Genomic DNA, 14,471 nt, shown 5'->3' on the forward strand with positions numbered 1-14,471 from the left:
ATTGTTGTTAATCCCTATGTGACTAATGGTAGATTAAAAGAAACTTGGATATTTAAAATACCCATTGCAATAAAAAGTTTAAATTACTACTATGTGTTGAGCTGTTAAATTTGCTGTGCTACTTGAAATATGGCCATTTTATAAAACTCCATTTTAATACTTTCTTGGAAATAAAGTGCTGCTTTAATCTTAATGAATATGTCTAAAACTAATAATGTGTAGTGTAATTTAACTTTATTCCACTAGGTGGAATGGCTCTCCTTCCCACCAGCATTAATTAAAAAAATGGCACTTTCCAGCATCTTTAATTTATGATCACTGCAAACTATGTCAAATTGATTTCTTTTATTACCTGAAAAGGGTCTCCCTTTTATAAAGCTTTCTTGCTGCCTGGCATCCATTTCATACAGCCTGCAGTGCTCTGGTACAGTTTCTGCAGTTACCCCCAATTGGTGAGGGAGAGGTAAGTATCACCTACTTTGTAAGGAGATCTCTATCTTCAGTTTGTAATGCAATAGCCGTGTTCTGTATAGATGAAGATAAAATGCTGAACTGCAGAGATTAATTAAATGTATCCTTTAAATAGGGTTAGTAAGTACTTCAAGCACTTGAAAAAGGCTGTTTTCTTCTTGACCCTCTTATGAATGAATGACTTAATAGCCTTTAGCATTTTCCCCTGAAAAGATGAATAGTCCAATATATTTTTATCAGTTCGAGGGATTAGAAGATGAGCACGGTCCAGAAAAGGCTGATGCATTTGCTTTAGGTGAAAACTGGTGGTCATAAAATTCTTGAAAAAGTTAATATTGCTGTACATGGAAAAATAATTACCAGCAAACTGCCACTCTGTTTCTTTTTTTCCCCCTCTTCACTACTCCTACATATTGGGAAAGGACCTGGGTATCATTGTGAACAGCTCAGTGAAAATTTCTTAAACTTCACCACATTAAACAGATGACGTTAGAATATTTAAAGAATGGGATAGAAAATGATGATGAAAATATTATAATACCATTAATTTATATAAAGCACACCTTACTTGGAATAAGTTCAATCTGTTCAACCTATCTAAATATACAGAATATATAAAAATAGGATCAGGCCCAGAGAGCATTAAAGGAAGTGATCAGCAAATGTCCAAAGAGCCACTCCCACCTTCTTTATATCTAGGGTGCAGCTAACAATTCAGGCCGGGCAGAAAGAATTGGTCTGAATCAATCAGCGTCTCACTACAGTTCTAACAACCTGGTCACTGGGAAAGTCAGAGAAACCCTGCCAACCAGTTGCAGTTATACAAAATAATTAGTGATATATAGTGAAGGTAAACCAGTGTTTTTTTGTTCACCCTCTCACGTAATGCAAGAACAGGGGACAGTCAATGCAACTAAAAGAGAACAGATTTAAAACTAATAAAAGGAAATAAATTATGTATTGTGGTTTTTTTAAAAAAAAAATAACCTCCCCTCTCCCAAAAACAAACAGAAACAAAAAGCCACCAAGAAATCCCCAGCCTGTGGAATTCATTGCCACAAAATATCAGTGAGGCCAAGAACTTAGTGGGATGCAAGAAAATGAAGATGGTATGGATAATGAAAACATTCACAGTTACATTAGATAGGATTGTGTGTGTGTGTGTTTTTTTAAAATGTATAAGAGATACACCGCTACCTCGATATAACGTGACCCGATATAACACGAATTCGGATATAATGCGATAAAGCAGTGCTCCAGGGGGGCGGGGCGGGGCTGCGCACTCTGGTGGATCAAAGCAAGTTCAATATAACGCGGTTTCACCTATAACGCGGTAAGATTTTTTTGGCTCCCGAGGACAGCGTTATATCGAGGTAGAGGTGTATATAAACTCTTTCTGAAGCATCTGATACTGGTCACTTTTGGAAATAGGGTACTGGACTAGATGGACCACTTGTCTGATCCAATATGGTATTCCTGTGTCCTACTTAAGACGTGGGTTACTATACCCCTTCCAGAGAAGGTGCATTGGGTGGCATCCATTGATAACTGTTCAAACCATTTTTTGAAAAAATTATGTTTCCACCTAAGTGCGCTGGCTGGCCCCATTTCTGGGTCTCACTTGTCAGAAAGCAGGGCAGTAGTCCAAAATACTCAAAGATTTAGCAGATTAGTATTTACCTTTCAGTAAATTGAAGATGCATCCAGGGGTCTGGCTAAGCTGATGCATATCAATACTCTGTGGTATCAGTTCTCTGGTGTCGCTATTGGTTCCTATAGTTTTAAGCTTGTGTTTTAAACTAAAAGTTAAGCATCTGGGGCCTGATCCAGCAGCATCAAACTCAGTAGGAGTTTTTCCATTGACTTCAGTGACCATAGGATCAAGCCCTTAGATCTCATGGCTGCAAACACTGTTCAGATGCCTTACTGAGTAAGTCAAAACAATAGCTTGGGGAGGTGTCATTGCATACATAGCAGAAGTCATATTGACTCCAAAGAGAGTAAGTACTTTAACTGTTTCATAGCTGATTGCCTCAGCAGAAACATTCCAGCTATTTTGGGACTGGGAGATTGAGAAAAATCATAGCTATGATCTGGACTCATCAGTATGAGGATAAGCACCAGGCATCTGTGAACATTTCAGAACTATAGACCTGGTCTACACTAGGAAATTAGGTCAATATAATTATGCCATTCCAAGGTGTGAAAAATCCACACTCCTTGGCGATGCAGTTAAACGAACCCAAACCCCAGATTAGACAGCGCTAGGTCAATGAGCGAATTCTCCCATTGACCTAGCTATCAGCTCTTGGGGAGGTGGATTACGTACCAGTCAATATAGGCAGCATCTTCACTGAAGTGCTACCGTGCTGCAGCAGCAGTGTTGCAGCATTATAAGTGTAGACGAGCCCTAAGTCTCTTTATGCATCTATCAGCTGCTAGTCTGTGTGGATGTGCAATAGTCAATCTAATCCTCCTTTATAAGGGCAGGAGGTAGGGAAGCCACTAGACCGGGGTCGGCAACGTTTGGCATGCGGCTCGCCAGGGTAAGTACCCTGGCGGGCTGGGCCAGTTTATTTACCTGCAGACGCAGCAGGTTCGGCCGATCGCGGCCCCCACTCGCCGCGGTTCGCCGTCCCGGGCCAATGGGGGCGGCGGGAAGCGGCGCAGGTGAGGGATGTGCTGGCCGCGGCTTCCCACCGCCCCCATTGGCCCGGGACGGTGAACCGCGGCGAGTGGGGGCCGCGATCGGCCGAACCTACCGCGTCAGCAGGTAAATAAACTGGCCCGGCCCGCCAGGGTGCTTACCCTGGCGAGTCGCTTGCCAAATGTTGCTGACCCCTGCACTAGACTTTTCAAGTTGTTTTTCATCTGTAACAGCACTGAAATTCCCTCGCAATCACTAAGTCCAGTTAGACTTAGAGCTGTACAAAATGTGGATTTTTGTAGTGTCTCATAGTTACTTGAAAGAACAAAATCTCCCAGTGTTATTTTCTGAACAAATAACTCTCCTGTAGGAATCATAATCTTCTCCTCTGGACCTGAACAAATATCTGTTGCCATTAATGGAACTCTTTCTTGCCAGAACAGTAACTCCTCTTGATTTACTGTTCAATCTGTATGAAAAACCTGACTGACCTAATTCTGCTTCAATTTTCTGTACTCTTGAGGACACTAAATGAGTCTCCTGCAGTTATGCAGTAATCCAGCCTTTGTTGTTTCAGGAAGTTTCAAATCTTGTATCTCTTTATCACACTACTTATTGTATCCTATTGATGTTGAGACAAAATAGTATGTAGAGGAGCAGTGCTTAAAATATAAATATTAAGCACAAAAAACCCCAAACCAATGTTAAACTCACCTCTGAGTATGATCATTTCTGTATCTGGGAAATTCTAATGTAGTCCAGCCCTTTCTGAGGTTGACCCAAATATATCCATGTGCAATATGATTCCTAATTTTCCTTTGCAGCACCCACCTTTTCCACCATCACTGTTCTAACTGGTAACTTCTTTAAGGAATGTACCTGCAGTAGTGCTTTGCACAGAGTGCTTTTGCCGGGGCCACATGCCCTCAGTCAGCATTTGTATGATTCTAGTCCATTTCATATAGAAGCAGGTACTTTGGGGTCATCATTGCTCTTGTATATCCCAATAGCCCCAGTACTCTAACAGATTACTTGTTTTCAGGCCTTCCAAACTGAGACATTTGCCTTCCTGTTGTAATGGACAGACTGCCAGGGTTGGTTCACTATGCCACAGAAATGAAAGTGCAAGATTAATGGTCAGTGAACTCTGTGGATTGTGGTAATTTACTGTAACAAAAGGTAAATTTAACACCAGTCCAGTGTTCAAGGCCCTCAAAATATCTCACTACTTCTCTATGTAATGTTAGGGTTCAGTGATTGTCTTCCACTCTAATTTAACATAAGGTACAGCAAAGAGACTAGTTAAGATCTCTTCAAGGGATTTTTTTAAAAAAAGAAATCTTCTCTGGTGACATATTTATGAATGGCAATTTTATAGCATGATAATGTAGAACTGTACCTGTAACAATGCGCGACGACTCACCCCTGCGGCGCCTCCTGCTGGTACCTTCTGGGAATTAGCTCTCCAGCCGCTGGAGCGCCCTCTGCAGGCCAGTGTCCCGCTTTCCCTGGACCCCATGTCTCTCCCGGACCCAGTGCCCCTTGCACGCCAGGGTACTGCCCCCTGGCAGTACACACCTCAATCTCTGGGTCACCCCTCCTGGGGAACCCCCACCCACTATCCCCACCTCACCTCAGTCGTAGGCTACTGCCAGTCACCAGCTAGCCCCCCGCTCCCTGGGGCAGTCTGCAGTATAAGCCACTCATCACAGGCAAGGTTGGGTTTGGACCCGCTGCCTCTCCCTATAGCGGAGCTGCCCCTCTGCAGCCCTAGTACCCTCTAGTGGACCCTTCCTTCAGCCTGCAGCCTGGGGCTCTGCTAGGCTGGAGCTCCCCAGCACTGCTCCACCCTCGGTACCTTCCTCAGCTCCCCAGGCAACCTAGTCCCTCCCTCTCCAAAGGTGTGAGAGAGTATCTTTCTGCTCCTGGCCTTTATAGGGCCAGCTGGGTCTGTTTGGGGTGTGGCCCCAGCTGCGGCTGCTTCCCCATCAGCCCAGCTTTTCCCCCTGCCCCAGCCCTCTCCAGGGCTGTTTTAAGCCCTTCCAGGCAGGAGCGGGTGACCACCCTGCTACAGTACCATTAATAGATTATTCATTCTGTAAATGCACTCTTCAACAGAGAATTAACTTATATCACCACTGTATCTGCTTCCGTAGTCAATACGTTTTTTCATTGTTTCCATTTTTATTTAACGTAGACATATACATAATGTTGTATACTACTACTACAATGAAAGATTGCCCAAGCAACTATTATGTGACCCCCCCCGAAAAGGGGGGGGGGTTTTTTTTTGGTTTTTTTTTTTGTATTAGCAAAATTTTGCAATTTGTGGATTGTATACACAGCAGCAGAATATTTTTTCCTTAAAAACCTTTTATAAAAAAAAAATGTGTAGTTTGTTTGCTTTGCTTTGCTTAAGTTTCATGGAAACTGGGGCCTGCAGAAAATTGACCTGTCAATATGTCCAATCCTGTTCCCATTGAAGTCTCTGGTAAAACTTGCACTGACTTTAGTGGCACCAGAATTGGAGCTAGTGTTTTGCCTTTTTACATCAGTGTGCCTGTGAAGTATTATACGTGGGGCTGGTTGCACCACCTATTATGCAGCTTGTGGTCCAAAATATTTAACGACCGGACCACTTAGAATTCATTCAGAAAATATTGCTGGTTATTGATTATAATCCATTTTTATCTAGTTCCTCTGTTTGACAGAAGCTGGGAGTGGGTGACAGGGGATGGATCACTTGATGATTGCCTGTTCTGTCCATTCCCTCTGAAGCACCTGGCATTGGCCACTGTCTGAAGACAAGATACTGGGCTAGATGGACCATTGGTCTGACCCAGAATGGCTGTTCTTATGTATTATTTTGGAGCAGGGGTGATGTAGAATAGGAATGGGTGGTGTATGTGGCTTTAAAAAGCATAAGTTACAATTGCCTTTTTAGGTGTAAGCGGTTCTTTAGTTTGGTTGATGTGACATAGCCAATATCCTTAATGTTTTGCTTTGTTAGCAAATTCATTTACCAGGTTGCCAAATACTCTATTAATGCTATTATCAATTTCTTACCTGTATTATATTGTGATGGAGAGAAGATGAGTGATAGTATAGGTTTGGCTATGAGTCTGTTATCCTTTTCAGGAGGGAGTAGGATCAGCCTTTTAATTTATGTAATCAGACTTCCCTTATAAATCTCCAGAAGTGTGTATGTCACAGGTAGCATGAGTAGACTAGATAAATTCTCATCTCCATGGCTTTGTAAAAAATGGGGACAGAAATTCTCTCCTCTGGCTCCTATTGTTGATTCACTTGCATTGCAATGCAGACCATGGCCCAAAATGTTTAACGACTGGACCACTTAGAATTCATTCAGAAATTCTCACTGGTTATTGGTTATAATCCATTTTTATCTAGTTGAAAGAATTCCATGGTTGAAATTACACTGAAGTTAGACAGCACTGTATTTGTAAAAGTGTCAAAAAGCCAAAAGGAATATTAAACCACACGTAGATAGTGTTATTAAAAGTAGCATTTTGGGGTCCATGTTTGTCTGTCATTCACTGCCTGATCAAATATGCCGAGTTACAAGTAAAACAAAACAAAATGCCACTTTAGAAAGATTATATAACTACAGTACCAGCACTACAAACTCAGTTTGGAATTTGAAAGTGAAGGTGTGTTCTTTCTGGCTTGTGCACCATGGTTGGTCTTAAGAGTTTGCAACTGGAAATTAATTCTGTAGGGGCTGAGTGAGCTGGAATAGAATCCAGCTTGCACTGTAATAGCTCTGCAATGCCAACAGTTTGTTTAAAGAAAGTGAAAACTTAAACTTTTTCAGTAGAATAAGCACATAGGATTTTAATCACCAACAAGAAACAGTTCTGCTAAATAAGAATGTCCCATTCTTACACAATCACTATTCTGACTGCAGTCACACTATAAAGAGACCTAAAATAATACTCAATTATTTTATAAAATATCTTTCTTTGTGCTTAACAAACTGGCTTGCAAACACAAAATGCTTGAAAGCATGAGTAGAATAAATCTGCTGAGTTGCTGTTCCCATACAACTAATAGCTAAAATTAAGGGGAGGAGGGAAGAGAGAGAGTCTTCATTGTTTGTTATCAAGGGTATTCCTGCAGAGTAAATGTAAGTCTGATTTTTCTCTCCATTCCTAGAAATGCATGTTAATTCAGAATAGTTGGGTATTAGAAATTGACTGAATAGTTGGGTATTAGAAATTGCTTATGTTACCATATAATATTGATAACTACTGACAGATCTTTCCTGATATCTTTCCCACATCCTTTATCATCTTAGACTTCAGGCTCGAATTGCTCACAGAATCCAGGAACTGGAGAATTTACCTGGCTCTCTGCCTCCTGATCTGCGAACCAAAGCTACAGTCGAGCTGAAGGCACTTAGGTTACTGAATTTTCAGCGCCAGGTAATGCCTTTTACTGAAGGGAAATTTTTACAGTGATCACAATCGAAAGTGATCTTTCCTCAGCACAGGATATATTGGCAATAGACATTTACGAAAGTACTGAGTTTAAAGAGGAATGTCAATATTTGAGCAAACTTAACTGAAAAACGCTATTCATAGAAACATCAAATGTACATGATCAGTATCTTGTATTTCATTTATTACTGAAAATGCGTGTGTTCTCTCTCTCCCTCCCCACCTCCTGTTTAATCCTGCAGTATAGTCCTTAAAATCCTAGATTTATGATCTAGTCTTTCAGGGAGATCATGGGGATGGCACAAACAGATCAAAAAGGAGGACAGGATAGGCTGAGAGTTCACAACCCCTTGTTCAAATACAAATCGTAATAGATGTCTCTTCTCTGATAGTCTCAAAACCTAGTGGGTCAAATTTTTTTAAGAACCAGTTGCATGTTCTCAGTGATACATGTGTGTGATTATTGTGTGTTCCTCACAGTGACCCCTATTTTCAAAAGGCCTGTGGTAATGTGCAGGCTGTGCAGCTAGGCCCAACAAGAGCATGTCCAAGATATAAGTTTGCTCAGATCTTGGCTGCAGGCACAGCATAAGAATTTTGCAAAGGGGCTTTGCTGTGCCGGACTCCCTAGACCCTTGCCATTTGGCTCTCCCAGCTGGCCTGAGAGCAGCAGGGGTGTCAGTTGGCTGCTCTTGACCTTGCCCCTATTGGCCAGCCAAAATTGGTTCCTGGAAGAAATCTTTGGGACTAGCACAGTTTAGTAGTGTGTGTACCATGCTATGTGTATCCTCCTCCCCACTGCCCTAGTGATTCCTTTATGGTAGAGTCTTGTCTGAGGCCAGTTCTCAGGAGCAGCATGCTATTCATTCTGTGCATTTAGAACTGTGTGGCCATGCCTCTCTCAGCCTTAGTAATTCCCTGCTGCTTCCGCCATCCCACTATCTCATGTTGAAAATGAATGTCCCGTCGATGTGTGTGGGGTCAACCAAGTTCAACATCAGATTTAAAACAGAACACAGGTCATCTTGTTCTACCATGCTTTGTTAAAATGGATTTTCATCTTGGTTGGCCCCTTCCATGCCAGCAGGACAATCATTTTCAACAGCAGCTTGTGAGGGAGGAAGGAGTGTGACATCTGCCATGTTTGACCCCTAATATCAGACATACCACTTGTGGACCTGCTTATATAAGTGGAGTTCATACCTCTGTATAGAAAGAAGAAGATCCTACAAAGAATGAAGAGCTTTTTAGGATGATATTCACCTTCTTGCTGCATCTGAGGATTACAGGATCTAAATTTTCAGTATCTCAATGGAAAGTGAAAGGGAGAAGCAGGATTGAAGAGCTCATGAAAAGTTAACTTTCTACCTTCGTATGCTGTATTAGTGACTAAAATTGTTCTTCTGTGTGTGCAGAATGGTGGTTTTTTTAAGTTTGTCTCTTCTTGCTGGTAGCTAAGACAAGAGGTGGTGGCCTGCATGCGCCGTGACACAACACTGGAGACAGCACTGAACTCCAAAGCCTACAAGCGCAGCAAGCGCCAGACTCTGAGGGAAGCCCGCATGACAGAAAAGCTTGAGAAACAGCAGAAAATAGAACAGGAGAGAAAACGTAGACAGAAGCACCAGGTATTCTAATCTCTGCTATTCCAAAATTAATGTATTCCAGATACAGAGAAATGTCATTGAGGTAAGTGTTAGACCTTGCTTTGCTTGGCCAGCTATCACCGTTTTGTATTTAGGGATCCCAGAATACAAAGAGATGACTTACCAGAGGCCATACAGTAAGCAAGCGGAAGAGTCCAGAATTTGGGTGTTCGTAGTTTTAAATACTGTGTTCTGTCAATTATACTACAATGTCTCAGCTGTTTTATTATTTTCTTTCCCTAGGAATATCTGAACAGCATATTGCAGCATGCTAAAGATTTTAAAGAATACCACCGGTCAGTGGCTGGGAAAATTCAGAAACTTTCTAAAGCTGTGGCAACTTGGCATGCCAATACTGAGCGTGAGCAGAAGAAGGAAACTGAGCGAATTGAGAAAGAAAGAATGAGAAGACTGATGGTAAGGAGTCTTTTGGTAAAATGCCAACTCTGGCATGCTCTATAGTAACAATTCTAATGATATGAGAGTGGGGAGATAGTAATGTGTTGTATTAAGATGTAGCATATTTTTTATACTATTGGAAAGTGTTAGGAAAAACAAATTAGTGAGCTCCTGAGGATTAGGAAGGCCACTGTGTAAGTTACTTTGTAACTGAGCATTGCTGATCAAACTTTGCTGCAAATACTGAATGTTGCAGTCTTCAGATTTGACTGCCAAACAGCCTGTTTGCTAAGTATATATTAGATAAATTCAGTATCTATTTAATACCTGATATATACTCTCAAGGACTCATATACTTCCTTTGCATGATAAGGGCTCTCTGATCAATTAGATTTTAACTAATATGAATCTAAACATACCTGTGAGATTAGTTGTATGTGCTTTATAGTGGTGGTAGTGACATTATTTGTTTGACTTTGTTCACTTTGAGCCATATTTACCCTTGTGTATATTTGTCTAGCCTCATTACTGGTAATCTGCTCGTGACAGTATAACTGCTGTTTTGTAACCTCCATTAAATCACCTAATCTTTCTGATTTCATATTTCAAACATTTTTTACAACAGTGCAGGTATGTGGCAAAGTTCATTAGTATATTCACCACATGAATACCATGTATTTTTTTCTAACCTTTTCATTATAGTTCTAATAACTACTTATGCCTCTATTTTTTTGCAATATTCATCAGGAATTTAGTTTGATTATGATTATGTGCCAAAGAATACATTTGCTGTGTAAATTATTTTTGTAGAAAAGTTAAAGGGAAAAAGGTTATTTCAGTTAGTAGCAGTAACTCTCTCTCCTCTCTTCACACTGTTTCTTCTAGCCCACTCTGGCTTTTTAAAATATACGTATTTAAGCAATGATGATAAATACAGTATTTTCTGGGAATTAGTGACTGTCTAAGAGCGACACTAATTCCATCTGACCATTAATCCCCAGAGTTATGGTCCAAAGAAAGCTAGCAGCAAGAGTATCTTTCTTCTTCTTTCCCTCCTCCCCACCACCTCACAATAGTACTACTCATCGTTTCTTTTGAGGGGAAAGTGTGATGGGACAGCTTCCCATGTGACCATGTCTCTTCAGAGTGCTGTCAAACTGATTGGCAGGCATGTCTAGATTAGGAAAATAGCTTGTGTTTTTATAACATCTTAATTCACACATTTTAACGAAGATAATTTTGTATAGGACTTTGCACCTAACGTAGACAAGGCAAGTTGTGTTTAGAAGTGTGTTAGCTGGTCATGGTTATCACCTTAGAGTAGACTAATATTTTCTTTTTAATATTAGTAGAAATCTGGTAACTTTGTGATCTAATTCTATTTAACAATAGGATTCACTGAGGTCTACCAACAGTAAATCTAATGACTGGGAAACTAGTTATTCTCAATTTTTACAATCATTTGAGTGACACACTTTTTGTAGGCACAACATTAGTGAAAGAGCAAGTAAATGTCTAATTTGGGTGAAGATATGGGGCAAAGCCTCAATGCTTGTCCAAAATCTGTCACTACCAACTATAATGGCTGACTAGATTGGTTTTAAATCACTAAATGAAAAATACAAGTACATGCAAAATACAAATGAAGGATTTGCAGAGGAAAAAAACAAATTTTTTGGCCCTGAGGCCTTTCTCAAGGTTATATACCGGGGGCAGCCAACCTGAGCCTGAGAAGGAGACAGAATTTACAAATGTGCATTGCAGAAGAGCCACAGTAATATGTCAGCAGCCCCGCCATAAGCTCCCCCCAGTCCAACTTGCAGTGGCTCCTGCCTACTGGCAGCCCCACCAATCAGTGCCTCCCGCTCCCTCCCCACGCCTCCTGCCCGCCGTGATCAGCTGTTACGTGGTGCGCAGAAGGCTCTGGTGGGAAGGGGGGAAAGAGTGAGGGCATGGCAGGCTCGGGGCAAAGGGTGGAGTCGGGGCAGGGCCTGGGGCAGAGCAGGGGTTTGAGCAGTGAGCACCCCCCGGCACATTGGAAAGTTAGCATCTATAGCTCCAGCCCTAGAGTGAGTGCCTATGCAAGGAGCCACATATTAACCTATGAAGAGCCGCATGTGGCTCCGGAGCTACAGGTTGGCCACCCCTGTTATATACCAATCTACATTATAGAGATCCTTTAGACTAGCTGCTCAAACTGTTGCCATGTTAATTATCAGAAATAAAACATGTAGATGAAAAAAGGTACTCTCGCTGTTTTAAAAACATTTTTACATCCTGAGGTGAATGAGCTGATGTCAGTCCAGGATTTGTATGTTAGGAGCACATAGGTCCAAAGTCAACGCTAATAAAAGTGAGGGGCAGCGGCCATCTTGATGTACCCTCAGACATGCCCAGAACGCTAATATCCACTGCTCGCCCCTGAGGCCATCTACCTGTGGACTGTGAGTTGTCATCTTTGTTTTCAAGGACAAATCACTTGAGGGTCATCTTCAATCAGATTTTCTGTCAGGGACACTTCAGGTATTACTACCCCAGTGCTTACCAAATTCACAGTTGAAGTCTTGTGAGGACACAACTGCATGTTGAGCACACGTGGCCTGTGTGTGCACTACAGAGCCTGTGCTGGCATAGCTATACCAGAAAAGCCGCCTAGCAGAGACTGAAGGAGTTCTGCTGGGGTAGGAAGACTGCCTCCCCAAATGACGTTAGCTATGCCAAGAGAGGCCCTCTTCTGTCAACATAGCTGTTTCCACACTGGGGTTTTTGTCAGCATAGCTGTGTTGCTTGGGGGTTTGGGGTTTTTTCACATCTCTGACCAACATAACTATGTATATAAGTTTAAGTGTCAGTTAGGCCTATGCTATGTAGTTATTTCATTCCTCTCTTGAAATGTAGCCCAAATCAGTGGCATTTTTACTTATCTTTTACCCTATATACCAAGAAGTTTATCTTTTAAAAACTAAAAAGTCTCTTCTCCCCTCAAAGACCATGTCTAGACTAGGAAAATGGTCATGTTTGAAAACATGCTAGCAGGAAATCCACCTCCTAATTCATAATACTCAAAGATTATTATTTATATTGGGTGAGATTTCCAAAGCACAAATCAGAATTAGACATCCTGCTCTCATTACCTTTCAATAGGAGTTCTGTACCTAACTGCACTTTGAGTTGAACAGTTTGAAAATCTTCCCCTTTGCAGTCTTCTGTAAGGCTGTGAGTTTCCTAGGGCCTTACCCATTCAGTGTGTCAAAAAGTATACAATTCTTCCCTTTCTGACCCATTTCTTTTGTAGAAGGTCCTCCAGTTATCCTGCACCTCAAAAATGGGAATCGAAGACATTTCAAATACACTTCTATAGTTCCAGTGCTAGTGGTGGTGTTTCTTCTCTGTAAGTGTCTAGACCATGAATATTGTTTTTCTCTGTGTTGGTAGGCTGAAGATGAAGAAGGCTACCGTAAGCTGATTGACCAGAAGAAAGACAGACGTCTGGCATACCTGCTGCAGCAGACAGATGAGTATGTGGCCAACCTGACTAATCTGGTTTGGGAGCACAAGCAAGCACAAGCTGCCAAAGAAAAGAAAAAGAGGAGGAGAAGAAAGAAGGCAAGTAGAGAACTGAGCTACAACTAACATCTCCCCCCTCCGCCCTGCTAATGTAACTGTTGGTGGGTAAGACCAGAAGAAACCATTGTGATGGTCTTGTCTGATCTCCTGCATAACACAGGTCATAGAACTTCCACAAAATAATTCCTTTTGAAATAGAGCACATCTTAGAAAAACATTCAGTCTTGATTTAAAAATTGTCAGTGATGGAGAATCCACCACAACCCGTGGTAAATTGTTCCAATGGTTAATTACTCTCATGATTAAAAATATACATCTTATTTGCAGTCCGAATTTGTCTAGCTTGGGCTTCTAATCATTGGCTCATGTTATACCTTTCTCTGCGAGATTGAAAAGCCCACTATTAAATATTTGTTCCCCATACAGATACTTATAAACTGGAATCAAGTCACCCCTGAACCTTCTCTGTTAAGCTAAACTCTGCATTGGTCTTATGTATACGAGCTTGCTTGAAATTTTATAAACTATGAAATTGCTGACATTAAATGAGTATACATTTTTGTTCCAAAAGTCTGGCATAAGAAATCATGTGGTTTATGCTATACAAATACTGAATTAGCTCTTTAAGTGTCAGTTTACTAATCAACATGAATAATTCCATAGACTGGAAGGGGGACAAGATTAGAAAATTTTACTGGGTTATAAACTTGATTTATTAATAAATATTCAATAGGCAAGAATTAACCAACCTACTATCAATTAGCAATAAAGTGTATGTCTCTTAAATTCTATAGATTGGGAAGGTGAGAGAAGGGCTATCTTATGCCAACAGAAATTGGTTCAATAAAAGATATTACCTTACCTACCTTGTCTCTTGTAGTAACATAGGATTTGTCATAGTGAACTACTAGACCATTAGTGTATCAAATCAGGTGGCTTTAGCAGTGAATAATGTGCTTCAGAGAGAGACTGAAAACACCACCATGAAGTGCTTGCTAATTGTGCAGTGTTTCACCTGGAGGCACAAAAAGTGAATATTCCTTCTTGATACCTGCAGCCAGTTTGCCCTCTGAACAGTTATCTTGGACCTTCCAATTCTGAACTCAGCTCAGTCCTATACTTAGTTGACAGGGCAAGTGGACAGAGCCAGAGAGAGCATTTTGTTTAGGCCCATTTTGTGCAAATAGATAGCCTGGAAATAGTGTTGTTTTCTGTCTGCATTCTGACCATTTAGTATAAGCCTTTTTAAAATTCACTTTGGATGCTATGAAACATTTGTTT

At 41.1% G+C, this 14,471-nt stretch overlaps 1 protein-coding gene across 7 annotated transcripts in view; it reads left to right on the forward strand.

Moving 5' to 3' along the window:
* The window catches only part of SMARCA2 (SWI/SNF related, matrix associated, actin dependent regulator of chromatin, subfamily a, member 2), a 182,680-nt gene that overhangs the window by 41,320 nt on the left and 126,889 nt on the right, over window positions 1–14,471 (forward strand). For all 7 annotated transcript variants that reach the window (XM_024200169.1, XM_024200168.1, XM_024200174.1 and 4 more), the window contains 4 exons: window positions 7,437–7,563; window positions 9,033–9,206; window positions 9,468–9,641; window positions 13,059–13,229. In XM_024200169.1, coding sequence (XP_024055937.1) covers window positions 7,437–7,563; window positions 9,033–9,206; window positions 9,468–9,641; window positions 13,059–13,229 — 646 coding nt within the window. The remainder of the gene's footprint in view (window positions 1–7,436; window positions 7,564–9,032; window positions 9,207–9,467; window positions 9,642–13,058; window positions 13,230–14,471) is intronic.

Source organism: Terrapene carolina, unplaced genomic scaffold, assembly GCF_002925995.2.
Source record: "Terrapene carolina triunguis isolate 2854851 unplaced genomic scaffold, T_m_triunguis-2.0 Scaffold113, whole genome shotgun sequence".
Lineage (NCBI taxonomy): Eukaryota > Metazoa > Chordata > Testudines > Emydidae > Terrapene > Terrapene triunguis.